General features: G+C 39.6%; 1 protein-coding gene across 1 annotated transcript; it reads right to left on the reverse strand.

The window, feature by feature from the left end:
- Nucleotides 1-7,790: 7,790 nt before the first annotated feature.
- LOC114658098 (general transcription factor II-I repeat domain-containing protein 2-like) lies at nt 7,791-9,290 on the reverse strand. The gene has a single exon (XM_028810171.1). It carries the CDS (start codon nt 9,288-9,290, stop codon nt 7,791-7,793), a length of 1,500 nt encoding a protein of 499 aa, XP_028666004.1.
- Between the last annotated feature and the right edge of the window lie 3,902 nt (nt 9,291-13,192).

The following is a 13,192-nucleotide window of genomic DNA, read 5'->3' on the forward strand; positions in this document are numbered from 1 at the left end:
GATATATAAAAGAGAGCCAATAAAGAGAAAGGTTATTTTATGAATGAACATACACAAGGGTTAGAACTCCACCTGTGAGGCTGTTGCAGGTAAAATTTAAAAACTGAAGTGGACATTAAGGGTGGACATTGTAACTTTGTCATGCCAGTTAGTAAATCATTTTTGTTTTTATAAAAATATGACTCAGATAATTCAAGAAGGAGAACTGACAGTACGTGCTGTGGAACTGCAATAATAAAAATATCTAGATATTCTGAACAAAATACTACAGGATATTGTATCTATAGTGGTCAAGATCTATCTATCTATCTATCTATCTATCTATCTATCTATCTATCTATCTATCTATCTATCTATCTATCTATAGAACTGTTCAAAATATTTACAAGGCTACCCAATCTTTAAATCTGTCCTTCTGTGGTAGTGTGCAAAATTCTTATGAAACTATCCAAAAAGTTATTATCTGGGCAGTATTTAATTGCTTATGAAAACATTATATAGTATTAAAATAAACAGTAATAAATGTTAATGTAGTAACAACAAAGAATTCATTGAGTGTTCTGAGTCCCTCTTCAAATGGCTAGAATAACAAATTTTTGCATCCCAAACCTCTCCTTAAGGCACAGCTGATTCATGTTAATGAGATAGATACTAGCTGAACCAGGTGTGCCAGTGGTTCAGTTTAACAAATAAATCGGTGCATTATTTATTAATCACATATGCTGGGTTGTGCTGAGGAAAGATTTGTAAACTGTCAAGCATGCAAACTTTGACAGAAATAAATGAATAGTTTTGTATCAACAAAGCTATATCCGTGAGCAGGAGCACACCAATCTGGAACTTCAAGATGTCATGTTCAAGCTGTTCTAAAGAAATTAGAAGAAACTTGGCAAGCTGAAGAAAGAAGACAAAATGGAAGACACAAAATGCATCTGATGAACAGAACTTAAAGGTCACTTAAGGGACAAAAGGAAATCCAGTGAAGTGCTTGCTCAGCATCTGGTAGAGTCATCTTTCACCAAAGAATGCAACTATTTGGAGAATCTTTAAGGAAATGATCTTGTAGGAAATGTCCCAGCTAAGAAACCAAGAAAAGCAACAAGAAAAAGAGATTGCAAATGATTGTAAAGCACAATGTGATGACATGTGGCAAATATTCTTATCAAGCAATGATTTCCAAATGTGAGTATTTTAGTTTACAAAGACACTGATATGTCTATCAGACGGTTGTGGCGAGTTCCCTCTTCTAAGCAGTGGTGTGCTGGGGAGGCAGCATAAAGAAGAGGGACGCCTCACGCCTGGACAAACTGGTGTGGAAGGCAGGCTCTATTGTAGGCACGGAGCTGGACAGTTTGACATCTGTGGCAGAGCGATGGGCACTGAGCAGGCTCCTGTCAATCATGGAGAATCCACCGCATCCACTGAACAGTGTCATCTCCAGACAGAGGAGCAGCTTCAGCGACAGACTGCTGTCAATGTCCTGCTCCACTGACAGACTGAGGAAATCGTTCCTCCCCCAGACTATGCGACTCTTCAATTCCACCCGGGGGGGGGGGTAAAACGTTAACATTATACAAAGTTATTGTCTGTTTTTACCTGCATTTTTATCACTCTTTAATTTAATATTGTTTTTTCATCAGTATGCTGCTGCTGGAGTATGTGAATTTCCCCTTGGGATTAATAAAGTATCTATCTATCTATCTATCTATTAGAGACACTAATAAGGAAAAAATATAGGTTACATGTATAATGGTGAGAGAATGGTAGAACTGAAAGAAAAGAGTATATGCAAAAAGCAACCATTAAATAAGATGAATGAAAATCTTAAAAAGTTTCTGTCTCATTAAAATATGGAGTAATATGTGATCTAAGCCTGAGAGTGAGATTAACTTCTCCTCTATTTGTTAATGGCATATATGAAAATCAATGAAAAAACTCATATTAGTGTGGCTGTAATTATGGGATATGAAATGTTGTACAATTGGTTTGTAAGGTCTCTGATCTTAACTGCTTGAAAGTGCTTCCAGAAATTATGCGTAAGCTGTCTCCCTGTTTCACCCATTTAGATGACAAGGCATTTCCTAGAAAAGGTGCAGTAGGGCCCCTGTTGCAACTGAAAGTGCCTAATGGGGAAAGTGCCTCTGCTTTTTTAAGTGAGCTGTAGATAACTCTTCTTGAAAGAAATCTAGGGAAGTTAGGAAAAAAACTGTTTTGGAAGGATCTGTTTGTAAAATGGTGAAATTCTGTTTAATGACCTGTGGGAAAGATATCATGGTAGGGTGCAAATGGAGAATCAACATGATGAAGGTTTCATTTCTGACGTTTTTCTTTGGGTGGATGTTGGGAGGTTTACCTCTGGCTTATTAAAGAACACTATTTGTAGTTTACGAAAGATAACCTAAAAAAATCCTTGTTCTGAGTGGAATTCAACTTTATTTCTGCAGAAGAGACAGAGTTCAGAGTTTTGTGTATGTCAGGGATGGAAAGATCTATAAAGAAGGTAATTGTGTAAGTCAGCTGCCTTTTAATAAATCAAGGTTTTAAGTTTTGTAAAGCTGTCAGAAATGCTGATATTCAGAAATAGTACAATTTTTAGGCATATTTTGACTGTGAACCAAATAGATGAATGGAAAATGGTAAAATTGTTAATGAATTACTGAGGAAGAAAGCAATACCAAACACAATCATTGATACAGTTTATCTTTTGTACAGGTCAGGTATAATGCCTAAGTAAGAGGAAGAGAAAATTGAAGAGGTCAGTTCCAAAATCAGCTAAGTACAAAAGATACATTTTGGAGATAAATAGGAAAATCTGGGTCCGTAAGCAGATTTTGAAACTAAATCCCTAAAACTATAGCGCTACACTGTTGAAATTAGCAGATTTTGAAGCTCAAATATATATATATTTCGGTGAATGACCAAATGCATGAAAAGTCACAATCACGTGTTCACTACATTTTACCAAAAGGTGTAATTAGCAGATTTTGGAACTCACATCTTCATAATACTCTCCTACCCAGCTGATAAAGATGTTACCATCACTAGTTTACATCATAGTACCCATTACAACTCTATTGACCCTTTATCAAAAGAGTAAGCATTAAGGTTAAGAACTAATTCTGCTGCTCTAAAGAGGGTGTATGTAGGCACATCCTGCACTTGCATCTGTTAACTAAATGCAGGGACGCCTTCATTGTGATGAATCATGGTAGAGAAGTGGTGTCCATGGTAAAAATGAAACTGCAAGATGTCAAACAACTGGAGAGTGTGATTATTGTCCTTTAAATATGCTAAGAGAGATTCAATCAGTGGTTTGTCAAGAAAAACTAAAATATGAGTTGTAGGACAGTGTGGCGGACGGCTGGGGGTGGTGCCCAGCCGGGACGCCTTGAAGGACCGGGAGAGGAACTATGCCCCCTTCGGATCACGAGGGGGCAGTCTCCCTGGTTTGTATGGTGGCCACGGGAACGGAGCATGGAAGCTCAGCCCTATAGGGGCCCATGGTCACCACCAGGAGGTGCCCGGACACCTGTGAAGCCCTGGACGTCAGCCCTTCCACCTCACCCGGAGGTGCTGGCGGAAGGAATACCAGGGACACCTGGAGTGCTTCCGGGTGCTTGTGCGGCACTCCCCTTCACACCAGGAAGTGCCGCAGGAAGCTCGTCAGGAGGCACCTGGAGCATGTGCGGGTGGACTTAAAAGGGGCCGCCTCCCTCCATTCGTCAGCTGGAGTCAGGTGGAAGAGGACTAAGCTTGGAGGAGAGGTGGGGAGGTGGTGAAGGAATGCTTGACATTGAAGAGGCCCGGACTGAGGGTGTATGGTGCAGGGGCACTGGGTTGTGTGCGGTAACTGTAAATAGTGTAAATATGAATAAACATATTGTGGTGTTTAAACCATCGGTGTCTTCCTGTCTGTGTCGAGGCTGGTCTCCACAACAGTTACATCCAGAAACAATAGTGCATCCAGGATTGTCCGGTTTACGGATTTGGGAAGTGCAGTAACATAAAATTGATATATCTATGGGTTTCAGCAATGAGATAGTTAGCATTAGGAAGCAATGGGAGAAATAACTACTGGTAGAGAAATTGTAGATACAATATAACATGTTGCTGTTAATCTTTTGCAGGTTCCTGTGTTAGTGAAAGATAGGCAGCAGTGTCAAGGGGTTGTCTCAAAGCCTCAGCAATGCAAAGGTCCTTCTGCCAGACCACCAATGCATTTTGAGCCTATCTTTGGAGGACTGGACATAAGGCAGAAAGCTGTTCTAAATAGGGCATTACTCTATCCAAGACTGGGTCATAAATGTTTATATATATTGATTATTATAATAAAACTATTATTCCAATTCTGCGGTGGGTTGGCACCCTGCCCGGGATTGTTTCCTGCCTTGTGCCCTGTGTTGGCTGGGATTGGCTCCAGCAGACCCCCGTGACCCTGTGTTCGGATTCAGCGGGTTGGAAAATGGATGGATGGATTATTCCAATTGAAAACAACTAAGGTTTTAATGGTCGTATTAGTTTCAAGTAACAGAGACACCCTTATATACCCAATTATCAGGATTAGACTTCTGCTACATAAACATTTTGACATGCAATAACTAAAATGATTTTGTCTCCCAAATAATAGAAGAATGCCATTCTTCTAAAGAAATAATTTCTCCTTATAGTTCCTTTCAGAACATAAAGAAAACCAATCCTAGCTCTGTCATTTGAAAATAAACATTTTAAACCCAGTACATATGGATTTTCTAAGAAATGTTTATTTTTTTCTTTAATCTTTTAAACCATAAGAAAATTCCATTTTTATTATTTCAGTTTTTAAAATTGTTGGGATGTCTTGGCTGATACATCTTTTCGGCGTTGTCAGTCCAGGGTGTAGTCCCCTTTTTTAAATAGGGATCACACTTGTCAGTCTCCTCCCAGTTGAGGAACCTCAGATACAGGCGGAACAATGTGGATTTCATCCAGGCCATTGTACAGTGAACCAACTCTTTACCCTCATGAGGATCCTGGAGGGGGCATGGTAGTATACCCAGTTGGTCTACATGTGTATTGTGGATTTAGAGAAGGAGAATGACTGTGTTCCTCATGGGATTCTAAAGATGTTCTGGGAGAGCATGTGTCTGTATGCTTGGAAAAACATCAGCACTGAGCTTTGTCTCCTGTCCTGTTTGTGATTTTAATGGTCAGGATATCAAGGTTCTGCTAGGGAGTTGGGGGTGTTCAGTTCAGAGGTCCTAAAATTGTGTCACTGCTTTTTGAAAACAAAGTGGTCCTGTTGGCTTCATTTGACTTTGAATTCCAATACGCATTTTGACAGTTTGCAACTGAGTGTGAAATGGCAGTAGGATCAGCACATACAAATCTGATGCCATGGTCCTCATTAGGAAAATGATGGACTGTCTTCTCCAACTGGGAGGTGAGTTATTGCCGCAAATGGAGGAACTTAAGTATCTAAGGGTCTTGTTTACAACTGAGTGGAAAAGAGATGGTGAGATTGACAGGTGGATTGGGGCGGTGAGCACAGTTATGCAGTCACTATACTGATCTGCGGTGAAGAAGGAGCTGAGCCAGAATGCAAGCTTTTGATTTACTAGTTGATCTGTGTCCCTGTCCTCACCTATGGTCATGAGCTTTGGGTAATGAACGAAAGGAGAAGATCAGGGGTACAAACAGCAAAAATGAGCTTTCTGTTCAGGGTGCCTGGACACTCCTTTAGAGATAGGGTGAGAAGTTCGGACATCTGGGAGAGGCTAGGAGTAGAGCCACTGACCATTTGCATCGAGAAGAGCCAATTGTGGTATTTTGGATATCTACTACAATTCCTCTCAGGCACCTCCTTTTGGTGGTTTTACGGGCATGAACAGCTAGGAGAAGACCCTACAGAAAGACCAAAGGCTCACTGGGAGTATTATCTCTCCCAGAAAGCCTGAGAACTCCTTGGGATCCCACAGTATGAGCTGCCAAGTGTGGCTGGGGATAAAGACATATGGGCCTCACTTCTACTACAGTTGCCCCTGTGACCCATTCCCGGATAAGTGGTGGAAAATAAATTAATGTATAAATGAATTCAACATTCCTAATTAGTATGAATGGAAGTATATTTGAGGAGTGTAGGCTAGCACATGACTTTTAAGGTTTACTTTTTTTTAAAGTAACACAATTTCAACTATGGTATCTTGTTCAAGTAGTGCTCTATCCTGGGATTATTCTAGCCTTGCCACAGGTGCTGCTTAGGATACAGTCTTAGTTTCCATGATCATGTTGTAGAAATAGATTAATGGATGTATATGGTTTGCGTGAGTGTAGTTACTGTATACGTTTATCATTAATATAAAGTTCTTCAAAATTTGTCTAAAATGAATCCAGGACAAGACCTACTATGAGTCACTAGGTCACATATTTTGTGAATTTTCTATCTGAAATCATTTTCGACAAAACATTTTGTATATCTGATAGATTGTCAGATCTAAAATCAGTCCCAACACTTTAACAAGATTATCTTTATATATAATATGCTACCGTGGTTGTCCATTTGTCTGTCCAGGATTTTAAAATCACCTGTAGCTCACAAACTGTTTGAACTATTCACCTGAAATTTGGTACACATATACTATGCTATCTGCTTTCAAGGTGATGATTGACCTCCAAAGTTATTCTTCTTTTTATTTTTGTTCTATTTTATTGTAGAATCAACTCTTGGCAGCAGCCAGCAGGGTGGCCATGCAATGGCATTCGTACGGATGCCAATTTCAGCCCTACCACCTTTGCCATCACCTCCCCTACCTCTTCATATCTTAAATCATTTTTGAGGCAGATTGAAGACTTAAGTGCCATCTTAAGTGAACAATTAAAGAAAACGTACTAAGTAATTGCAACACAAATACTGACTTAATCAGTTTACAGTAAACGCAAAAAGATGCTGACGAAAGAAGAGACGAAGCAGGCCGCTAAAGTGGCGAAAAGAAGAGCTGCTCAGGAAGCAGCAAGCGCATCAACCTCTGAGCAAACGAATGCTAAACGAACAGAGAAAGAATATGAAAACTATGAATGTTCAAGTCAAGTGTATTCACTCCACGTTATCGTGCAGTTTGCCGTTACTGGTTCAGAATAGTACCAAATGGGATAATATAATGCTATGAAAGATATGTTGTAATATCCTATACCAGGGGTCGGGAATCTTTTTGGCTGAGAGAGCCATGAACGCCACATATTTTAAAATGTAATTCCGTGAGAGCCATACAATATGTTTAAAACTAAATACAAGTAAATGTGTGCATTTTATGTAAGACCAACACTTTTAAAGTACAATAAGTCTCTGAATTCTTTTTAATAACGTTGTTATGCTGTTGCTAACCAATGATGAATAAAGTACTTCTTACCATTAATGCGACTTCTGGTGCTGCATGGTTTTGCTGATGGCTTTGAAGTCTGGTTGATACGTGATGAGGTTAAGCTTCATGCAGGCGTTGAGACTTCCATCCATTAAACGTGATCGTAGGTTGGTCTTAATGTTCTTTAGATGTGAGAAAGACTGCTCACATGCATACGTAGAGCCAAACATTGTCAGTACAGCAATACTCACATGCTGCAGTGTGTGGTATGTGACGGGAAGCGCGTTCCAAGTTTTGACTATCAGCTGGTCCGCGAGTTGAAGTTTTTTCATTTCTCCCCACTTGTGTTTGCTCGCCAACTCTCCTTGCTGTCGTGCAAGTCTTTCCAAATCTTCATTCAGTGACTTGAACTTATTCACCCACATGTCTGAGGCCTTCAGGTCAGCAGCTTGTAGCTCAAAATCTCTGACGGAGACACCGGGGAAGTAACTGGTCGGCGCTGTCCACTGCACACTCGTGTGGATGGGTGATGAACTTAAAAAGACGAGTGCGCTCACGAAATTCTCCAAAGCGCGCTTTGAATGACTGTAGGAGATTAGATGTGAAGCCCGCTAGCTGCTGAAGATCAAGATGTTGAGCAGGGTCACTTGCTGTGCATGCATCTTTAAACTCTCCCAGTTTTTCAAAGTGTAGTAAACGACCTGTTTCAATGTTGGTGATGAAAAGTTCTTGCTTGTTTTCAAATGCAAACACTGCTTGTTGAAGGGATAAGACTGTATTTCCAACACCTTGCATTTTCACATTGAGCTGGTTCAGATGTTCAGTCATGTCCACGAGATAGTAGAACTTCAGGAGCCACTCAGTGTTAGCTAACTCAGGATGCTCGACGTTTTTCATTTCAAGAAAAGTCAGGATTTCGCTCAGACAAGCCGCGAAACGGCTGTGCAGAAGCAGACCAGGATAATTATCCCCAACTTCATCCAGCAGTGTTTTAAACTGGCGATCATTTAAAGCTCGGGCAACAATAAAGTTGACCACCCGAATGACCAGCGACATCACCTCACCAAGCTTCTCGCCACACATATGAGCACAAAGCGCCTCCTGATGTAGGATGCAGTGAAAACTTAGGATGGGTCTCTTTTCATGTTCACGAAGAAGTGCTACGAATCCTCTGTTTTTCCCCACCATGCACGGAGCACCATCAGTACACACCGAAATAAGTTTATCCATCGGTAGATTTTTTTCTTTAGCGAGCTCAGTGAAAGACTTGAATAAATCCTCCCCTCTTGTTGCCCCTTTCATAGGCAAAACAGCAAGACTTTCCTCACGTAGTGTGTCACCGACAGCATACCTTGCAATCATGCTGAACTGGGATAAATGGCTTACGTCTGTTGACTCATCCAAAGCGAGAGAAAAGAATGGTGCTGCATTTATGTCCTTCACTTGTGTTGCCTCAATTTGATTTGCCATCATGATGGTACGATCGTGAACAGTTCTTGCCGACAGAGGCATGTCTTTTATTCGTTTGATTATCTTGTCTTTATCCGAAACGTCGTCAAAAAGTTCATTGGCAACATCAAGCATGAATGTTTTGGCATACTCCCCATCTGTGAATGGCTTTCCGTTTCTCACAATTGCTAAAGCACCAGCAAAGCTAGCCAAATTCCAGTCACCTTGTTGGGTCCAAACAGAGAGTTGCTGCTGACTAACTTGCACTCTGCACAGTAGCTCTTGACATGCTTTCTTCCTGCTGTCCCCCGCAGGATATTTCAATGCAAATGTAGTATGGCGTGTGTCGAAGTGCCGCTTTATATTTGACCGTTTCATCGATGCAATTTTATCATTGCATATTAGACACACTGCAGATGCAGAACCTGCTCTCTCCACAAAGGCGAATTCCTCTGTCCATTCCTGCTGAAAAGTACGATACTCCTCATCTTTTTTTCTTTTAGCCATCTTCTTCGATAAAAGGGTTTCTTCAATTAGCTAGCTGACTACTTGATTAAAAGGAGGGAAGTTTACTTCCTGACCTCACAACGACCCGTGTACGTTACGCATTATCCAAAAAAAATTTGGTGTTGTCCCAGAGGACAGCTGTGATTGGCTCCAGCCACCCGCAACCATGAACATGAGCGGTAGGAAATGAATGGATTGAAATTATTACAAGAACAAGAAAGTACGAACACATAACTCCAGTTCTTAAATCCTTACACTGGCTCCCGGTTAAGTTTAGGGAAGATTTCAAAATCATTCTTTTAACATATAAAGCATTAAATGGCCAAGGTCCGGCTTACTTGTCTGAACTTACCATGACTTACAAACCAGAGCGCACATTAAGATCTCAAGATGCCGGTCTGCTTATGGTTCCAAGGATTAATAAAATAACAATGGGAGGTCGAGCTTTTAGTTACAGGGCCCCAAACTGTGGAATGGTCTGCCTGCTACTATAAGAGATGCCCCTTCGGTCTCAGCTTTTAAATCCCGGCTGAAGACTCACTACTTCAGTTTAGCATATCCTGGCTAGAGCTGCTGATTAACTGTACATACTGCATCTCTGTTGTCAGTCATTAGCACTAAAACATAAGTAACATGATAGTTAGAATTGGATACTAACCCTCACCTATTCTGTTTCTCTTCTCGGTACTCAAATGTGGCACTTGGTGCCACGGCCCACCTGCCAAGTTGTTTTGCCTGCCTAAGGTAAAGTCATCCCTGATGGAGGATCGCAGGAATCGTGGGAAAGAGGGGTCCTTTCATCGGATTGGCTGGCCCAACACTGTTTCAGCCGTGGAATGGCCAAATGGGGGAGGCAGCTTGATAGATGAGGTCTCCAAGAGTCTAAAATTATCCAAATCTTATTATGTGATATCATCTACTGTTAAATTCTGCTCCTTACTTCTAAAAAAAATTTATTTTTTATTTTTTATTGAGGATTTATTCTGTTCTGTGTATTGTATTGTATTGACCCCCTTCTTTTGACACCCACTGCACGCCCAACCTACCTGGAAAGGGGTCTCTCTTTGAACTGCCTTTCCCAAGGTTTCTTCCATTTTTCCCTACTAGGTTTTTTTGGGAGTTTTTCCTTGTCTTCTTAGAGAGTCAAGGCTGGGGGGCTGTCAAAGGGCCTGTTAAAGCCCATTGCGGCACTTCCTGTGTGATTTTGGGCTATACAAAAATAAACTGTATTGTATTGTATTGTAAATACATGAGAATGTTTTATATTTTTAACGTTATTATTTTTTTATTAAAGATTTGTCTGCGAGCCAGATGCAGCCATCAAAAGAGCCACATCTGGCTCGTGAGACATAGGTTCCCGACCCCTGTCCTATACCAAACTATTTGCACAAATATTTTCTTTGCTCAACTGGAAGAATCATAGTCTCTCAATAACTCATTAGGAAGACAATATTATCTTACTCTAAATTTCTTATAGATAGATAGATAGATAGATAGATAGATAGATAGATAGATAGATAGATAGATAGATAGATAGATAGATAGATAGATAGATAGATAGATAGATAGATAGATAGATAGATAGATAGATAGATACTTTATTAATCCCAAGGGGAAATTCACTTTATGATTATATATTAAGAAGTTTTTTAGAAGTTGATAAGAATTCATTAATATAATTCAAAAGTAAGTATGCCGATACTCTGTTAAAACATTTTACTTCATTTTCTATTTTATTCTGTAGTGGAGTTCTCTTATTATACTGTACTGTCTAAGTTTTATATGTGACTGAGGGCTGTGTTCTATTTTATGGAGTATATTTGAAACATATTAACGTACTTGTGTTTTTTTTTTCTTTTTTCAACTTGAATTGTGTTTTCTTTCTGTGGTTTGTCTATAATTTCTTAAAAAGAAATTGACTGAATAATAATAATGATACATTACATTTACATAGAAATTGAGGAACCACTGTGTTAACATCCACCCTGAAAATGCAGCTATTCTTGCATTAGTATGCTCACCCCACACTAGCTATTGATGGTGATAGAGTTAGTTGGCTGTGGTGGGCAATTTAGTCAGGACATTGAGAAACACCCTACTCTTTTCAAAAAACACCCAGGGATCTTTTATAACAACAGATATTCAGGGCCTCATTTTTAAGTCTCATCCAAAGGAGGTTCCATTTTTTACAGCAGTGTTTTCGTTGCTGCACTGATGAATTGGGATCCATACACAAACCACAGGGTAAGTGCCTCCTGCTGGCCCCACCAAAACCTCTTCCAGCAGTAATCCAAGCTGTTCCTAGATGGTCCATAATTCTGAATTGCAGTTAGTATGACTGCTGGATATAGTGTTCCAATGTTAACATGTTATCTTCTACTGGGGCAGATGAACATTTATAAATTCATAGCAAGAAATGCATGAAAGCCTTATATATCATAAATATTTGAGCTTTCTTTCAGCTGACACTTTAAATTGAAGGGTCTTAAATTATGTGATTTTGATCAATTTGATTCTGAAACTTTATCTGTAAGCTATTTCACTGAGCCTCCATCCAACAAAGAAGAAAAAATTAAACATTAATAAAAATGTAAAAATAAAAAATGTTGTCATTTTTAAAATATTCACACCACTCAGTCAGTATATTGCTAAATATCTTTGTCAGCCAGTCACCATTGCAGAACTGCTGTTGCTGAGTGACTCTTCCTTAATGGACCTTCTTTTTTTTGTAGACTGTCAATCCATTTTTATAGCCATTTATGTCTAAAACTCTTTCATTATAACTACTGGCCCAGCAGTAGCTCCCCTAAGAAGTGCCATTGTTAGTGAGTTAGGTTTAGAGGGGCAGCTAGATTTAGACACTGTGGTGTGGTTAATTTTTTCCATTCCTGCCCAATAGACTGCACCTAGCCCCAAGCAATTTTCAGTTCCTTTAAAATGATTTTGTACTGTACTGTAATCAGATTTTTGACTGGGAATACTCCTTTGTCACTATTATGGCCTTACATAAATATAATATATTTATCCGATAGATTATTTTAAACCATGTGATCCAGTAATTTCCTACACAGATGAAGTCCACCAGATAATAATTTGAATTATTTAGCTAATATATTAAGACTGAGCAAATTTAGGTCATAGTAACAAAAACTATGAATGTTTTTTGTTCTTTTTAATATTTTAATTATTACAGAAGTATAATGTGACATGGTGCATTATCATGCTGTAAGTAGTCATTACAAGTTAGGTAAATTGTAGCCATGAAGGAAAACTCATGGCCAACAATAATACTGGGATAGGCTGTGGCATTCAGGTGATGATTGATTGATATTATCAGACCAAAAGTGTGCCAAGAGAACTTTTCCCACAACAGTACATCACCACCAGCCTGTACTATTGACAGAAGATCATCTGGGTGCATGAATTCATGCTGTTGGTGCTAAATTCTGACTCTTCCATCCATGTGCCTTAGCAGAAATCGAGATTCATTCGACCAGGCTATGTTTTTCCAGTTTTCAGTTGTCCAATTTTGTTGCCCCTGTGCCTAGTGCAGTCTCAGCGTTCTGTTCTTAGCTATCAAGAGTGGATCCCAATATGGTCTTATGCTGTTGTAGCCCATTTCCTCAGGGTTTGACATATTGTGCATTCTGAGATGCTTTTCTGTTCATCACAGTTGAAAAGAGTGTTTATCTGAGTTACTGTAGCCTTTCTGTTAGCTCGAACCAGTCTAGTCATTTTCCTCTGGCCTTTCTCATCAACAAAGCATTTCCTTCCACAGAACAGCTGCTTACTGGATATTTGTTATTTTTCTTACCATTCTGAGTAAACTCTACTGGCAGAAATACTCAAACCAGCCTGTCTGGCACCAACAGTCATACCATCATTAAGGTTAAAATATATAA

The sequence above is a fragment of the Erpetoichthys calabaricus genome, chromosome 1 (assembly GCF_900747795.2).
Source record: "Erpetoichthys calabaricus chromosome 1, fErpCal1.3, whole genome shotgun sequence".
Lineage (NCBI taxonomy): Eukaryota > Metazoa > Chordata > Cladistia > Polypteriformes > Polypteridae > Erpetoichthys > Erpetoichthys calabaricus.